At 39.6% G+C, this 18517-nt stretch overlaps 1 protein-coding gene and 1 non-coding gene across 2 annotated transcripts in view; both read right to left on the bottom strand.

Annotated features, from left to right (window-relative positions):
- SKOR2 (SKI family transcriptional corepressor 2) overlaps positions 1-18517 on the bottom strand; it is a 38027-nt gene that overhangs the window by 13067 nt on the left and 6443 nt on the right. Inside the window, exons 4-5 of the mRNA XM_025365601.1 lie at positions 6204-6269; positions 5728-5826 (exon numbers count right to left, since the gene is read on the bottom strand). Coding sequence (XP_025221386.1) covers positions 5728-5826; positions 6204-6269 — 165 coding nt within the window. The remainder of the gene's footprint in view (positions 1-5727; positions 5827-6203; positions 6270-18517) is intronic.
- Positions 9707-9812, bottom strand: LOC112611801. The gene has a single exon (XR_003116762.1). It is a non-coding gene; the product is annotated as a U6 spliceosomal RNA (small nuclear RNA).

The raw sequence follows: 18517 nt of genomic DNA, 5'->3' as shown, positions 1-18517 counted from the left end.
TAACAGTAATTTGGAAGAGCAATTTTTTATAAGAATCTAAAATGATGACATTTTAGATAAAATCTAACATTTTTCATAAAGCCCCATTCATTTGTGCTTTCCTGTAATAACCAACTGGCCTTTCCACTCAGTTCTTCTAAGTGCCATGAATTTGTCACTAGATCTGCAAATCTAAGGATTCTACTCATGAGCCCCGGATACTCTCCTTTATATAACAGACTTCAGTGATCCAATTTCATCCTCCATTGTCAGTTTTAATCTCTTCGGGTATGACCCCAACGTTCCTATCAATCATTTATTGAGAGTGTGTTACGTACCCACAATATGCCAGGTGCTGCAGGTGGCAACGGAAGAACATTCTGAGTAGCCCTTCCCTGAATCTATTTACAATGCAAGTGTGGGGAGAGGAGAGTGAAACAGAGGAGGAGTCAACACAGAAAACTCATGGTACTAGAAATGAACACAACAGGACTTCAGAAAATGCTGCCAGCTGCAAGAGTGGAAAGGCTTCTTGGATGTGGCAAAACTTTAGCTGTGTCCCAGATAAGGAGGAAGACTTGGATGAGGGGAGGCACTCTGGACTAGAGGGAGACGGTGTGCAGAGGTGGAAGGAGAGGGATGAGAGTGGTCTGCCAGGTAACTGGAGCTGAGCCTGGGGAGAAGCAGAAATAAGGGTGGAGAGGTTGCGGCGGTGGAGTGGGGGGCATACAATTATGGCAGGTTTTGAGAGTCAGAGAAGAGTTAACTTAGATATACCATGATAAACAGGGCAAATCATTCTGGCCTCTTGAGGTGAAGATTTGGTGCCAAATCTAGAGTTTTAGGAAGACAGGGCTAAGAGCAGCAGGCAGAAAGGGCTGGAGTGGAGAAGGGAGGTGAGGATGCAGGGCACCCTGCTGGTGAGGGCCTTCTCCATTCATTGCCGCCTTTAGCAGGTCCCTTCTCCATTCATTGCCACCTTTAGCAGGTCCCTTCTCCATTCATTGCCACCTTTAGCAGGTCCCAGGCTCAGGGCTAGGCCCTGAGGTTTTAAGATGGCTAGTAGGAAGAAATCAAAATGAATAAAAACTACAGCAAAAGGATGAATGCTGTAATAAAGGAAGGCATAGGGTGTTAGAGGAAAAGAGAGGAAGAAGAGATAGAATTGCTGGGAAAGGTGTATATAACGATGCAGTGGCAAAAATAACTTCTGGATTTACAGCTGCAAAAATGATCAGACCAGTTGTGAGGGGGGAGTTTGGAATGGTGGCATTGGGGGTCACCTTTAATAAGTTACTTCTGTCCAATTGAACATGATATTCATTACAAAACATGTTTGACCAGCCATCCTATTTTCATCTCAAAGTAACCTTGATAACAGTGGAGCCCCTCCTAATCCATTTCCCCAAACACCTACTCCCACTCAATTCCAGCTTCTCCTCTTTCCTTAGTATATCCTTCCTACCTCTCTGTTGTGTCTTACCCGGTTTGTTGATTAAACTTATTGTTTGGTATCAAAACAGTTTCACTGCCTGTTCCACCCTCTATAATGACAGCTCAATAAACCTTTACAAGTTCTGGTTTCTTACATTAGCTGCTTTACTATACAGTCACTACAAGAATGTCAGCATCAAACTTTAAAACTGTATATAATAGCAACAACTCACATTTCATAGTAATTACTATGCATTTGTCACTGTGCTAAGCACTTCATGCCTTTCACTCATTTAATCCTCTCCACAACCCCAGGAGGTAGGTAGCAGTATTGCTATACTGTTGAAAAGAGATCAGGGAACTTGCCCAAGGTTACTCAGCTAGTGAGTAGAGCAGTCAGTATCCACACCTGGAACCATCTCTATGACCTGCCATGCTTCTCTGCCTCTGCTGTAGTGGCAAATGCCTGCCATTACAGGAGAAATCTGCTTTCTCCTCCCCAGATTTCCCCATCAGGGCTACGCGTAAGTATTAGTGGAAAGCAGCTCTGGAAGCCTCCGTTCCAGCAAGTGCAGAGACTTGCTTGTTTCTCTTCCTCCTCCCAACTGCTGCTCCCCCAGTGTGGAGACTTGTTTCTTCCTCCACCTCCGTCTTCCTCCCTCTTCCTCCTTTTCTGGCTCTTCCTCCTTTTCTGCCTCTTCCTCCTCCTTCTCCTTTTTCCCTCTGTCCCTTCTTCCTCCTTTTCCTCCTCCTCCTCCTCTACCTGCCCCTCCTTTCTGTTATCTGTATTTGTACCCTCTCCATGCTTAGGATCATTCCTGTGGTCCTCATTAAACCTCAGAACCAAGGCAATGAGCCAATTTTTTTTTTTTTGAGACTGAGTCTCGCTGTGTTGTCCAGGCTGGAGTGCAGCGGCATGATCTTGGCTCCCTGCAACCTCTGCCTCCCGGGTTCAAGTGATTTTCCTGCTTCAGCCTCCTGGCTAGCTGGGATTACAGGAGCATACCACCACACCTGGTTAATTTTTTATATTTCTGGTACAGATGGGGTTTCACCATGTTGGCCAGGCTGGTCTCGAACTCCTGACCTCAAGTGATCTGCCTGCCTCAGCCTCCCAAAGTGCTAGGATTACAGGTGTGAGCCACTGTGCCTAGCCAGAAGCCAAATATTTGGACCCAAGTTTAGAAATGCTTTTCTAGAGCTCAGTGCTGTTCCTCTCCTTTTCATCTTTCTGTTTCATAATCACCATCATAATTGCACTTATCCTGTGCCCAGCATGTGCACAGCACTTCACATAGATCTCTCATTTAGTCCTCTCATTCTTCTACGCAACAGGAATTATCTGCCGCATTTTACAGTTTCCAAGGTCATACAACCAGCAAGTAGCAGAGCCTGAAAATGAACTCAGGTCTGGCCAATTTTTGACCCTAGATTCTTAATTCTCACATGCTACAGCTCCTAGCCTAGGTCCACAGTGCTCTAAGTGAACTGGAGTTTAAGTGTGGTGACTGTGAGCATCTGTTCACCTCATAGTAAAAAGCTTTGCACAACTCTCACGAGAATTCCTCTATGCTGCTTTCCGACGAGGCTTCGCAAAGCTCGGTTTTCCCCTTTTCATCTGAGTGAATCTAAATCTGTCTCCTAGCCTCACGGCCCCTCACATTTAGTTAACAAGCACATAATGTGCATTTGCTATTTTCATCCGTGTGAAATTGACTGCCTCTTTGTGGTGTATCTAAACCACGCATTATTTAAACTTGGGCACACACACGCCACTTCCTTGGTCAGTGGAGTATGTTACAGATAAAAAAGAGGAAATTTTTTTGTTACTGTTTAATTGAAGTATTTCATATATGTGGCAATCACAGAGGATACATATTAATGCACATCAAAATGATGAATGAGAGGTCTGAATTGAAACTGGCCAGTACCGTCACATTCTAACATTTTGTTTAACAGAAACATGTTGTATTACAGAGCAGTTACTAAGAAAAATATCAATTATTATGGATTACTTAATTCCTTAGAATGAATATGAATTAGCTTTTATTAATGGGATGAATTATGACTACAGAGGTTTCATAGGGAGTTAGAAGGGCATGTTAGGGATTCAGTGGGACTTGGACCCACTCTGCTAGATCTAAAAGCAGGGACCTGCAAATTCAACAGTTAGAAAAACATCAGCTATTGGAAAAACATATCATTCAATGCCTCTCATTGGGGCAAGGAACTGTGCAGTATTTCTTAAGACACAGTTTCAAAAGTTAGAGAATCCTAGATCCTTTCAAAGCACCTGTTTCTTATGGTTTCAAAGATATTTTAAACGTTTCTCCTTTTCTCAAAGCTATAAGTATCACAATATTCCTAATTATGCTATCAAAAGCTATTGGCCATTCTCCTCCTTTCAGTTTCATTCTAAAGCCCTGCAGGTATTCTCTGAATTCAAAACAGCTGAAGTACCATGAGCTCCAACCTCCTTTGGAGTATGCAGAGAGGACACACTTTGCAGACCCTCCCATTCCTTGTGGTCAGCATTCTCTTCCATCATGCAGTTACTTCTACATTTTGAATCCTCACTTTTAAATGTTCTGGTCAAATTCAGTTTGACATGTTAGCAGGAACCTGGTGCTATTCAAAAATGCTACCTAAGTATGTCATTCAGTTGTGCCAATGATTACATTTAGGAAGCCCTAATGAATGAAGACCTTCAGGCTGACATTATTGGAATTATCACAATTATTTAAAAATCTTCCAGGTGCTGCTACAGGAATCATCTGGCACAGGAATTGCCAACTTGAGTTTTGTGATTTCTGGGTTAATAACAAGAAGCATGCTGACATTCTAAAAAAGTGCCCTGGAAAAAATTAATTTTAAATATATAATTAGAAAAATAAGTTTGCAGGCCAGGCACAGTGGCTTATGCCTGTAATCCCAGCACTTTGGGAGGCTGAGGCAGGCGGATCACCTGAGTTCAGGAGTTCGACACTAGCCTGACCAATATGGTGAAACCCTACCTCTACTGAAAATACAAAAATTAGCCAGATGTGGTGGTGTGTGCCTGTAGTCCCAGCTACTCGGGAGGCTGAGGCAGGAGGATTGCTTGAACCCAGGCAGCAGAGGTTGCAGTGAGCTGAGATTGTGCCACTGCACTCCAGCCTGGGTGACAGAGCGAGACTCCATCTCAAAAAGAAAAAAAAAAAGTTTGCATACTATTTTCCCACTTTCCTTTCTCTGGAGAGGGGAAGATGACTAAATCAAACTCCAGAAAGCTTGAAAAACACTACTGTGGTGTATTTGTCCAGATGTGACCCAGACCAGGTCAGGTGAATTTTAAAAATCTGGACACCTACTATAAAGTTTTAGAAAATTCCAAGACTCTGGGAGTAGAACCAACAGTTTTTAGGCTACAATATCTCCTGCCTCTAAGTTCAGAATGGAATTTTAACATTAAATATGGATAGGGAATCTAAAACTACTAAAATTATACCAATTTCATTTAATAAAATAGATTGTGTACACTGAACTGTTAACGTTTAGATTTTCATATTTATACATATCTCAAGCATCAGGAATGCTATCCAGAACAATCTGAGAATGAAAGTTAACTTTTTCTTGTTTCCCCTACTTTAGAGGATGTAAATACCTGAGTAGTTCTTTTGTTTTAAAATCTATAATCTAAATCTATCTAAATATTTAAATATATTTACATATTTAATTATATATTTACACACATTTTAAAATATGCACAACATACACATACAGATACACGTATATCCATACATAAATACCAAAAAGTTCTTGTAAGAAATTCTGCTGGGCGCAGTGGCTCAAGCCTGTAATCCCAGCACTTTGGGAGGCCAAGACGGGCGGATCACGAGGTCAGGAGATCAAGACCATCCTGGCTAACACGGTGAAACCCCGTCTCTAAAAAAATACAAAAAACTAGCCGGGTGTGGTGGCAGGCGCCTGTAGTCTCAGCTACTCAGGAGGCTGAGGCAGGAGAATGGCCTAAACCCGGGAGGCAGAGCTTGCAGTGAGCTGAGATCCGGCCACTGCACTCCAGCCTGGGCGACAGAGCGAGACTCCGTCTCAAAAACAAAACAAAACAAAACAAAACAAAACAAAAAAAGAAATTCTATCTGTGAGTCAATTCAAAGCCTAAATAAAACTAAAATTTATGAATATTTAGGCAGACCATGGGAAGACTGTGTGTGTTTTGCACAATCACTTAACACTTAGAATTACATTCTTAAGCCTAATAATAGAAACGTAATCAATTATCATAAATACAATGAAATAAAAGTGATTTCTTACTGAATACTGGGAAAGACGTGTTTCCTTTTAACACCTGGAATTCTTGTTCCAGTCGTCTCCGTAAATCTATTTGTTCAAATAAAACCTTCTGAAGTTCTTCTAATAAAAAAAAAGAAGAGTCATTTTACTAATCTTTACAAATAACTCTCCAGAGAACTGTTATATATGGCAGTTTATTATTATAAGACAAAATATTTACCAGTTTAAAAAGTGTTGCATAGACATAGGATAGATTTTGTGCAGAAATCCATGAATATAAATCAATGTAATATATTATTTTAAAGTATTATATTACAGTGTCATGTATTGATTGATACATATGCATTAATCTCAATTATATCCACCCAATGGTCCATATATTATTCATATGTTGCTTGTCAAGCTAAAAATATGGTGTAGGACAAAAATATCCTCCTATTATCTCCACAGTCGTTTAAAGCTAAGAGAAGTTCTACAGAATTGAAACTTTCATTTACCTTTCCCCATATTTTCTACATCCTTTTTGAGTGAATGAGGTGAATTAGTTTCTTGTGTGTGTTCACCTTTTAAAAAAGGAGAAAAAATATTATTAGTTTTGTGTAGGCTAGTTCTGTAAGTTTTCCTTTACATTTTCTTTTAGTATCTGCAAAACAGTTTATTTAATATAACCTGAAATTGGAAGTCCTCATAACCAAATGTTGTCCTCATTTACTCACACACAATCTTCCTGAAACATGGAGGGGAGGTGCAGAAAAGGAGAGCAGAGCCTGCCCGGCCTGTGATGGCAGCTCCAGAAAAGCAGATTCTTGAAGTTATTCCCTCTCCAGCCCCCTACTGCTATCCATCCTTTACAAGGAAGGAAATTTCTAGAATGGGCAAAAGAGGAGTCTGGATAGTCAAGATTTCTGGTAGAAATCTGATTGGAGTCCCACTTGTCCTTGAAGGGAGGAAGCTTGATTTGAATAGAAAGGTTCTCAAGACTAGAGGCAGGGGCCCAGCCTTCTTGGGCCATCAAAATTTGGGACACAGAAAAAGAAGTGGGAGGAGACTTTGAGCTGTGATTGATAAACCTGGAGGAGTTTCCTAATAATTGATAGTTTTTTGTTTTTTTTTTTTTTAAAAAAAAACAACTTGGGCGGGGCGCGGTGGCTCACACCTGTAATCCCAGCACTTTGGGAGGCCGAGGTGGGCAGATCACCTGAGGTCAGGAGTTCAAGACCAGCCTGACTAACATGGAGAAACCCCATCTCTACTAACATACAAAATTAGCCGGGCGTGGTGGTGCATGCCTGTAATCCCAGCTACTCAAGAGGCTGAGGCAGAAGAATCACTTGAACCTGGGAGGCGGAGGTTGCAGTGAGTTGAGATCGTGCCATTGCACTCCAGCCTGGGCAACAAGAGTGAAACTCTGTCTCAAAAAAAAAAAAAAAATCAACTTAAGGCTAGATGCAGTGGCTCATGTCTGTAATTGGGAGGCTGAGGCGGGAGGATTGCTTGAGGCCAGAAGTTCAAGACCAACCTGGGTAACATGGCAAAACCTTGTCCCTACAAAAATAGAAAAATCAGCTGAATGTGGTAGTGTGTGCCTGTAGTTCCAGCAACTTGGGAGGCTGAGGTGGGAGGATCACTTGAGCCCAGGAAATTGAGGCTATAGTGAGCTGTGATTGCACTACTGCACTCCAGCCTGGGTGACCCTGTCTCAAAATTTTAAAATAAATAAATAAAATAAAAAGTAAAAAAAATTAAAAATCAACTTAGACAAAATAAGTTAACTTATATTAGTTTGTGAACAGTTACTTGCTTGCTGGTATCTCTTCACTGCTCTTCCTTGACCAAAGAAAACTATATTGTGAATAAAGGTTAGATCGTTATTCCTATTTAGCTTACGTGCTAACTAGGATGGCAAGTTAAGAAAATGTCTCTATCCACAGTGATGAATTGAGTCTACAAATCCAGTCTAAATAAACCAGAATCCAATCATTCAGGCAACCAGAATTTTTAAAAAATTCAACCTGCTATCCTCAAGACTCACATAATTTAATCAAGCTTTTCATTTCTGTCTGAAGAGGTTTGGTAGAACAAACAAAGGGGCTCTGAGGCTTCATGGATCCCCCTCCCTTTCCCCCCATCCCTCCTCTCTGTCCCCAGAGTTCCTTGCACAGGCCTCAGGCATGGTGCTGTCTCCTTACTCCCCTTCCTCACTCCGTGGGCCATGTGTTACTTGGGGGCAGGGGCTAGGTATGGCCATTGCTTAGCACAGTGCTGAACATACAATAAGCACTCAATAAAGGGTTTGTAGTTGTTTCTGAAAAGGACCCCAGGAGTGTAAATTCTAAATTACAGCGTGGGCCAAAATTCATCAAAGATCTCCTTACTATTTAGTTCCCTCAGCAAAAAACAAAATGTAATGGCCCTGGGCACTTGTAGAAGAAGTACAGGGAGATTTCTTTGCCGAGGTAAAACTTTCTGCAAAGAGGGAAACAGAATTTCTCCCTGAAGTGGTGAACTATAACAGTATCATGGACAGACAGGAAAATTTTCAACATGATATTATCAATGGCAATTCAAGTGCATTTTACTTGATGACTGTGGGGAGTACATTTGTGTGTGTTTGTGAATGTGTGTGTGTGTGTAGGTAAATACATCTGTGAAAATATATGCAAATATTTCAGAACATATGCACCATTAGGGGAAGGAGCCTAATAATATCCTTGGCATCCCTCAGTTCCTGAGTAGCAAGCATCTTCTCTAATATCCAGATTAGATTTCTACATCCTCATTCTCATCTTGGACATGACCTCTCTATAGGTTCAGATGTACTCTTGAACCTTGATACCTTGGCTTTCTTCTCCATATAAAAAGAAAATAGAGAGGAAATATCTGTGAAGCATTTTAAATATAGACCTCAATGCAATTCCTAGAAAAACACTATTATCTAAAACAAGAGTAACATGAAGGTTGATAACAAATCATTAATGTGTAAACCAAGAAAAACAGTATTTTGAAATGAAGATACATGCATATTATGTGCAGTCTCAGTTAACCACTTAAAGGTGTATTTCAAAAATACTGGCATACAATATTGACTCTGAACAAGAGAAGAAAGAGGCATGTATGTATCTCTGTGTTTATCTGCAGGGCCTAATGACACTACTATTCTACAACTTTCTCAACCACTCAAAGCATGATTTAAATGAGATCTTTATTCCTGAATAGGCAATTCTAGAAACCATAGTCTTATCAAATTATAGACCAGATTCCTTTTGACTCTTTAGTATATTCTGTGGACTGTTTATCTTATATTATGTTTCAGTTAGATAGTTGAATTTAAAAATTAAAATGTGATATGTAAAATGCATTCCTTTCCTATTTCATAATCAGTAGCTTTACATTGGTATGAAACCACTAAACAAGCAGCTAGTAAATGGAGACTATATTAACCACAGGCAAATCTACTGATGATGTTAATAAAAAGCTTGTCTTTTCATCAGCTTTGTAGAGGTTTTATTAACACTTTGCATCGGCATCTATTTCAAACAGATATTTTGCTGCATCTTCCGGGTAAAATCTGCCAATTTTGAGCTTAGAGGATTCGAATGCCTCACTTACAAAGGGTTTTTAAAATGGCTAAATGTTAGGTAAATAAGAAGCACAGAAGCTTCTTCTGCCTTTTGTGTATCTTTTACTGGACTGTTGCCTTTCGTATATTACTAATCTGTGAAAACCAGATTGTTAATGGTGGTTAAAAATGACCTCTGGGAGCCTGGATAGATTTGTTCACTATTGCTGCTAATGGTTTCCATCTGGTTAAAAAAAAAAGGCAGTCTAATACTAGATTAAATAAATGTGATTTAGTTGACAGTGAGCTCCCAATTTTTATAAAAATTCCATCAGGTTGGCTACATTTTACTTTCTCAGAATTAATGAATGGGTTTGGAAACATCCCTAAATTAAAGTGCTTACTTTTTTATCCCCTATATTCTTCTCACTCCTTTTGTTTTTAAATATGGACTGCTTCAGAAATTTGTTGTCATCCTTGCACAGGGGCCATGCTAATCTTCTCTGTATTGTTCCAATATTAGTATATGTGCTGCCAAAGTGAGTACTGGATTCCTCTTTTAAAAATGGGGTTGGTGAGCTGGATGCGGTGGCTCATGTCTATAATCCCAGCACTCTGGGAGGCTGAGGCGGGTGGATCACCTAATGTCAGGAGTCAAGACCAGCCTGGCCAACGTGGTAAAACCCCTTCTGTACTAAAAATACAAACACTAGCTAGCCGGGCATGGTGGTGGGCGCCTGTATTCTCAGCTACTTGGGAGGCTGAGGCAGGAGAATCTCTTGAACCCAGGAGGCAGAGATTGCAGTGAACTGAGATCACGCCACTGCATTCTAGCTTGGGTGACAGAGCAAGACTCCATCTCAGGAAAAAAAAAAGGGGGAGGGAGGGGCGGCGGTCGGGGGAAGCATAGCGATTCTAACAGTGTAGAGTTCTTGGAGAGAAAATTATACACGGAAGGAGCATGTTTCTTGGAAGCCTGGCCTCAAACATGTCTAAGACTATAGAAAAAAACTGGTTTGAAGTTGGAGAGTAACGGGTAACTAGGGCATAAAATGTCTCCTGTGGATGGAAGTGACTAAAAGCTGCTGCTAAAGGCCCGGGGCTATGGCTCACACCTGTAATCCCAGCACTCTGGGAGGCCGAGGGAGAGTGCTTGAACCCAGGAGTTTCAGACCAGCCTGCACAACATGGCGAAACTCTGTCTCTATAAAAAAGACAAAAATTAGCTTGGCATAGTAGTGCACTCCTATAATTCCGGTTACTCTGAGTGGGAAGATCACTTGAGCCCTGCAGGTCAAGACTGAGGTGAGTCATGACTGCACCACTGGCCACGGCATTCCAGCCTGGGTGATAGAGTGAGACCCTGACTTAAATATAAAAAAGAAGAAGAAAAGAAAAAGCTGCTGCTTAGGAAGGTGTCTACACGAGGACTTTCCAAGTGCACATTTGCAGGACCAGTTCATTGTGACCTGCATGGTTTCTGAGAATCCTGCTCACCCAGGAGGGTCGGGGCAGCATCATGCCATATCAGGGAAACTACATCACTGCTGAGCGCAGCTGGAGACCAGAGAGCCTGGAATGTCAGGAGCCTGCTTTCCTGGTCTCTCCAAGGTCCTCCAACAGCAGTGGTTCCATGTTCCAGGTGAATGTTCCAACCCACTCTTGGTTCTGCCCTCACATGTTATTAGAAACTGGAAGTACGAGAAAGGTGGGTGTGAGAAGTAAAATACTGAAGCAGATATGAGCAGTAAACAGCAAATGAAGAGGAGATGGAGTATATGAACAACACAAACAAGCAAAAAAAAAAAAAATCAGCAACAACAACAAAAAACAGCCAACAGATTCAATAGCATTAGCTTTCAAGGCACTAGAATAATTACTTTCTGTTAAATATCATGGCAGGCCTCTGCTCAAGAACCTGCAATGGCTCCCTATGGTCTCCATCAAAGACTCCACTCTAAAGTTCTCCCCGCAAAGTCTCTAGGTTCTCCCATAATCTTATTCAACCTGCTGAGCTGCTGAGCCATCCTGTCTCCATTTTTTTTTTTTTGAGACAAGGTCTTGCTCTGCCACCCAGGCTGGAGTGCACTCACACAATCCAGGCTCGGGCTCACTGCAGTCTTGACCTCCTGGGCTCAGGTGATCCTCTCACCTCAGCCTCCCAGGTATCTGGGACTATAGGTGCACACCATCATGTCTGGCTACTTTTTTCCTGTATTTTTTTGTAGAGACGGGGTTTCGCCATGTTGCCCAGGCTGGTCTTGAACCCCTGAGCTCATGTGATCCATCCATCTCGCCCTCCCAAAATGCTGGAATTACAGGCCTGAGCCACTGTAACCGGCCCATCCTCTCTTTATTGCCTAACAGGCATTTATTTTTCACATCTGCTGCTTACATCTGCCTTACGTCATTTCTCCGTCCTAAGGTGCCCTCTCCTCTCTTCCTTGTGCAACCAAAATCAGAATGCCATCCAAGTCTTCTCTTGTTAAGGATTGAATGCCTGTGTCCCCCTTATCCCCAAATTCACATATTTAAATCCTAACCCCCAAAGTGATGGTATTAGAGGGTGGGTGGCGGGGGTGGGGAGGCTTTGGGATGTGATTAGGTCACGAGGGCAGAGCACTCATGAATGGGATTAGTGCCCTTATAAAAGCAACCCCAGAGACCTCCCTTCCTACTTTTCCACCATGTGAGGACACAACAAGAAAATAGCCATTTATGAACCAGAAAGAGAGCTCCCTCACCAATCACTGAATCTGCCAGTGCCTTGATCTTGGACTTCCCAGCATCCAGAACTGAGAAAAACAGATGCTGTTTAAGCCATCCAGTTGATGGTATTTCTTTTTCTTTTTTTTTTTTTTTTAATAGCAACCTGGCCAGCCTAAGACGTTTTTCTTCCATAAGGCTTTTTCAACTTCTGCAAAGCTTACTGATTCATCCCTTCCTTGGCTGAACTTATGAGTGCTTATTGCCTTTATTCTGCCCCTTTGTACCTGATGTTCTAGGTCTTCCTAGAAGTCTTCCTAGTCTGGTCTTCCTCAGCTAGAAAATACACTTTCTGAGGGCAGAGAGATCCTAACCTACAGGTAATCCCCATCACTACTACCTTAGGAAGGGGTACAAATATATTCCACGAATACTTGTTGTACTTTTTAATCCATTCTGCTTTGTAAGAGAAATACTAACTAACGTTATTCTAAATCCTTAGTTGTCATGAAGGGTTTTAAAGCACTAACTTGTTCCTATATGTGAAAAGCACATTTAATCCATTTGCATATTCTGACTAAATTAGGCTAACTATATATTCAGTTTACTGGGGAAATTTGTGATGCTCCAATAGAAAATAAGTTTTGTTCTCATCTGACATTTTGAAAATTTCTTTAAGGAACAAACAAAACTACAGCACTAAATTTTAACCATGACCTAAAAATATTAATAAACATATATGTCTTCTGTGGTCTCCAACAGCAAAAATATTGTACATTTTTAGAGTTCATTTAACTATAAGAGCCGAATGAATGGTCAGGTGACCTGTTCTGTTGGTGGACATGAGAGAGGAGAAGCTGATTAAACAGTTATCACTCTTCTCAAGCTGAACTCTGAATTCAATAAGTAAGACATTTAAATATTGTGTCCTGCACACATATAGAGTATACCATGTATATGGGGTACAATATGAAACTTTCGCCATTTGAATAAAGAGTAAAAAATGTGGCATTCACCCATCCCTTCTATGGAAATACATTCTTTCATCTCCCCACTATTTTCTTTCTTTCTTTCTTTTTTGAGACAAGGTCTTGCTCTGTTGCCCAGGCTGGAGCGCAGTGGTATGAACATGGCTTACTGCAGCCTGTCCTTCTGGGCTCACGTGATCCTCCCACCTCGGCCTCCAGAGTGGCTGTGCCACTATGCCAGGTTAATTTTTAAAAATTTTTTGTAGGTCTCCCTATGTTGCCCAGTCTGGTCTCGAACTCCTGGGCTCAGGGAATCCTCCTGCTTCGTTCTTCCAAAGTGCTGGGATTATAAGCATAAGCCACTGCACCAGGCTGCCCCGAGTCTTTTCATCCCTACTTGGTTTCCTACTCCTTGTCTTGCCTGTCTCCCTTTTAAATTCTCCCTTGAGCCAGCAACCAGTGCTTAGAAGCATGGCCCCAGCCAGCAGCCCCAGGGACTAAGCAGTTGCTTATCACTGAAACGGCCTCTATGTCCTTCCAGTACTATTGTTGACACTTGATGAAAAATATTTGGAGAATTTTTTTTTTTTTAAATAGAAGGAAAATGTCTGTCCACAGAGGAAGTCTGCAGAAAAAAAGAAAGTGTGTTATTTAATTGAACACTCACAGGTAAATTTAGTAAATAAATTTTTTTCTTTTTCTTTCTTTCTTTCTTTTTTTTTTTTTTTTTTGAGAGGGAGTCTTGCTTTGTCACACAGGCTGGAGTGCAGTGGTGCAGTCTTGGCTCACTGTAACCTTTGTCTCCCAGATTCAAGTGATTCTCCTGCCTCAGCCTCCCGAGTAGCTGGGATTACATGAGGCCACCACCACACCCGGCTAATTTTTGTATTTTTAGTAGAGACACGGTTTTACCATGTTGGGCAGGCTTGTCTTGAACTCCTGACTTCAGGCAATCCACCTGCCTCAGCCTCCCAAAGTGCAGGGATTACAGGCATGAGCTACTGCACCCGGCCAATTTAGTAAATAAAATTATTTTGGTTTAAGGCTGTGTCTGTACATGAGATACACATGCACTCTAACATCTGGATGAAGAAAGGTACAATTTCGGTCAATAGTCCAGATGTTTCCATAGTTTGTGCAGAATCATGTGCTAGCAGTGTCTGTGTTCTGCTGCAGGGGAGCACACCCTACAAGAGAAGGCATCTCCTGCATACGCAAAGCTGCAAACAATCTTCGCATGCTGCTCCCAATGCACCTTCTTGCCCTTTCAGCCTGGGCTGAGGCTCTGTCCTCCTGCTGCTCAACAGCAGGCACAGGGCCTGGCCACTGTTGAACAGAAGCTGCATGTACGCATGTTTAACTCCCAAATAAACTCTGAATTTTAAAATTGATCTTAGTCTTATAATCTGCTTCTAAGTGAGATTTTCTGGATTTTTAATTTTCTCTATCTCTGACACTCTATCTTAGAGGTATAATTTGGATAGGGTCAAAATTAATCTACAGTTAGTATAATAGCACATTTAAGAATAACTAAAATATAGCACAACATATGGCATAGAGAGGTTTTTAAAAACACTTTGCATTAAGGCATTAAAGAATCAATTATATAAAAAGCAAGGTTAAATAATTTTCTCCTCTATCAGTGGGATATAGACTTCTAATTTCTTGCTGTTAAATTCTACACTGAATGACTTCCCCTGTGACGTTTGGCACTTCAGTGAAGTCACAGAACAGAAAAGAAAAAAAAAATCAATACCACTGGAGAGCATATGCTACAGAATGAACTAACTAAATATTAACTCCATTAGTGAAAAAATAAAAAGGAGCAAGTGCAAGATTAACTAATACCAGTGGGATTATAGTAAACTAAGAGTTATGGCAAACTTTACAATTCATGATCAAAATTTATTGCAAGGTGCATACACGCTGCATCTGGAATCAGTAAATTAAATATCTTTGATTAGTGCATCTCGAGTTCATTTAGAAAGGTCTTGAGTTTTAGAACTGGTGTTGTGAGTTAATGCTGTTTAATTTTTTTTCCTGGACATTTTTTTCATTGCCCTTCTCCATCTCCTTGAGTTCTGCATTTTTAACAATCATTAGTAAGAAGGAAACTTTCATAAATAAAAATAAACAAATATCTGAAATAAGGAAATTATTTAATTTCGAATCCATGTATTGAAAGACTTCAAAATACATTATACATAACTAAATGTTGCTAGTTAAAACTAGAGGTGGGAGGTTTTATCAAATTTTATAGGTAGATTAACTGAGGCACAAAATAGTTTAAGGGTTTACCTAATGTCACCTAGTGAGATAATTAAAACTCAGATCTACTAGTTCATACTTTAAAGAATTTTCTTTTTTCCTTTTTTTTTTTTTTAAAAAATCATAAGCATGTTCGAAAATAGAATGGAATAATGAATCAGAGTGCTTCATCTGCTATATATTCATGAGAAGTGTAATTGCTTCTTACTATTCTCAGAAATCTGTCCATAGCATATTAAGTACACTAGAGAATCATACCAGTGAAAATCAAATTGATTTTAAAACTTCTATACATATAAAAAGATGCAGTTGCACTCGCACTGCAATGGCACGGGCGTTTCTCCAGTGAAGGGGATTGAAAAGTGGGGATGACTCCACTTTACTTGATTTCCTTGACCTGCAATAGCTTTGAGCTCTCTTACCAGCTTACCCCACTGCATTCAATTTCAAATCACTTAACTTCACTAAAGTTATTCAAAACGGATATGCAAAACCTTACTCTGGGATTGCAAGTGGAAATACTGTCATTTATATTTTTGAGTAGGTAATATTTTGACCAAACTACCATTCCCCTTATCTATCTGACTTGGGTCTAATTTTAAAGAATCTAGAGATAAAAGTTCTCCTGGCTATTGGGTAATTTTGGCTGCTTAAGAACTTCATGTTTGGTCCCTCTAAGCATACAGAATTATATATGCTGTATGTAAGGTTAATGACCATTAACAGGGAGGTTTTTAAAAAATCGTTTAAAAATGTAATCTCTTTGAAATTGCTGAAAAGTAATAGTTACCGATAAGGCTGAAAGATTAAAGAAAGGCTAAACTTAATTAAAATGATGAACTAAAAGATCAACTGGAACAAAGTATTGTTGCTAAACTGAATTTTTTTAAGGGATCAATTAAATACAGGTCTATATCTTTGTTCAGAGAAAGGTCATAGAGATTTTCTGATTAACAATATTTATGGTTGCCACGGGAGTGAAAAATTCCTATAAAAATCAAAAATTGCATACTGACTTATCAGGCAGTTTGAAAAGACATTTTGTTCTTTTTTTGTTATAGCTATATAAGCATAGAACTAAAATATTGATATTTTCCAATAATAATGGTTGAATTAAACATTGGCTAAAGGGACACAGGGTTATATAAATCTTATCAGATTTTTTTGTGTGTAGACTACTATCATAGTACTCATACTGCTTTCTTAGGTAATTTGTCTCCTCCTCTTGATTGGAAGCAATGTGAGGGCAGGGACTGGTGTTGATTTCTATTTCTGAATTCCCAGAGTCTAGGAAAGTACTTAGCACACAGTAGGCATTCAAAGATATTTGTGGAGTAAATAAGTAAATAAACAAATGAATGCTATGATGTAGATAACGGCTGTTACATGGGGGAAAATGTCTTCATTAATGAGTAAAGAATACTGGATAAAACATTTGGCTGCTACCACTCCAAAGCAGCTAATCACAAGCGCTCATAATCTCTTTGGCTCATCCGAATTTCTGACACTTTGCCAAATAAACGGATAAATGGATTCTCGGAATCTGACCACAAGTAAATACATTAATACCAAAACATAGGTCACTTGGGCCCCCAGTCTGGGATTTTCCCAAATGTGTATTTCAATCTGAAGACCATAAGCTAATATTTTCTAAAAGCAATGGCAGCTGAAGGTGCACCAAGTTAAGTCCCACAACAATCCAAACCCTTTAAACACTTCTTGGTGTTTAAAACATTTCCACATGCTAAGTCAAAAACCCCATAAGGATGAAGTTCTTGTGACCCAAGATTTCAAGGTAAAGTTAACAAAATATAGCCTTCACCTGAAATTTGCTTATTTTGATAATATATTTTCATCCCTTCCATGTTTCACCTGTCTCCCATTCAATACAAGATAATAAGATTGTATAACCTCCTACTACATACTTCCCGGAATAATGTGAGAATGAAACTGTGATATAGAAAAATCAATGTGGAACAAGTTTCTCTGGGAATCTGTATCAAATTAATTATTGTGAGGTAGGGACTAGCAATATATCAATAGTATCACTAGGTGTTATTACCAATATAACTATTGACTGCACTGCCCTGAGCTCTAGGCACTGTGGAATTATGAGAACACCGATCCTGACTGTACTTTTACTTACTTCCTTTTAGCATTTATATTTCCATCTTAATATCAAACAACAGTAGATTCCATGGTTTTTATCTGCTTGGCTATCATTCTTGAGGTTCCGATGGCTTGTTAGGGTTTACTAGACTCAATAAGCATGCGGAAAACAAACCCCTCTTAAAGCCAGAAATTTGTTGTCAAATTCCATCCAAATCAGAGGAAGATGAAAGAGAGAAATTCAGTTTTTAACAAATATATAGAGACTATTAATATACATAAAATGAAGAGAATACAGCTCTGTGAAGGAATTAGTTTCTTCAAATATATTTATTAATAGATTGCTTACAGGTATGGGTATGCACGGTTGTTGAAGTGTTAACTGAAAACTTCTTTAAAAAATTATGAATGCTAGCTGTTAAATGCAGTGTAGGAAATTAAAGCTCCTAAAAGTAAATTTCAAACTGAAATTTGGATTTTCTCATTCAATTTATAGAAACTATTTTAAACATCAAATTTCCCCTAATTTTGTACGAATCATTGTTACCTCTTGAAAAGCTACTGCACATGTTCCATCTTTTATAGCATATTTACAAAATTTAAATTTTTTCTACAAGAATTTGTACCCAAATAGAGTTCAGCAGAAGTAGACTTATGAAGATTGATGTTTATCTAATAGATAAATGAAGTTCAGGGTCTGGAGTAAAGTTTGATGTCTGTCTAAATGTGTTATTTTGTGTTAAATACATGTATATGATAATTTGAACTTTAATATTACCAATAGCCAACTCCAAGATAAAAACCTCCAAATGTAGGCAGTCAAAAACAACTTAAAACTAATGTGTGTAAATTACAATGCACTAATTTTAACAAGTGACACTAAATTAAAGCTTGTCTTAATATTGGTGAATGGAAAGCAGGTTTCACATCCTGCCTCTGAATGGGTCATGTTATTTAAAAAATACACAGCCATTGCTACATGAAAGTTTTCTTATTTTATTCGACTTTAGGCTTTATGGGGGCTTGCTTTCAAAATGGGGTCATACGTACAAAATAATAATCCTTCCAAATTAAGTTCTTGACAGTGCCACTGAGACGTGACATTGCTTTTAAACTTTCTTTCTGAGCTTTATCTGTCTTGATAGGGAAGAATGGGAATTCTCTAAGTGCTCATTGGTTGTACAAGACAGACCTAGCAAAG

The sequence above is a fragment of the Theropithecus gelada genome, chromosome 18 (assembly GCF_003255815.1).
Source record: "Theropithecus gelada isolate Dixy chromosome 18, Tgel_1.0, whole genome shotgun sequence".
Taxonomy (NCBI): domain Eukaryota; kingdom Metazoa; phylum Chordata; class Mammalia; order Primates; family Cercopithecidae; genus Theropithecus; species Theropithecus gelada.
Note: the sequence above shows the minus strand (reverse complement) of the source record. Positions and strands in the feature narration are given on the sequence as shown.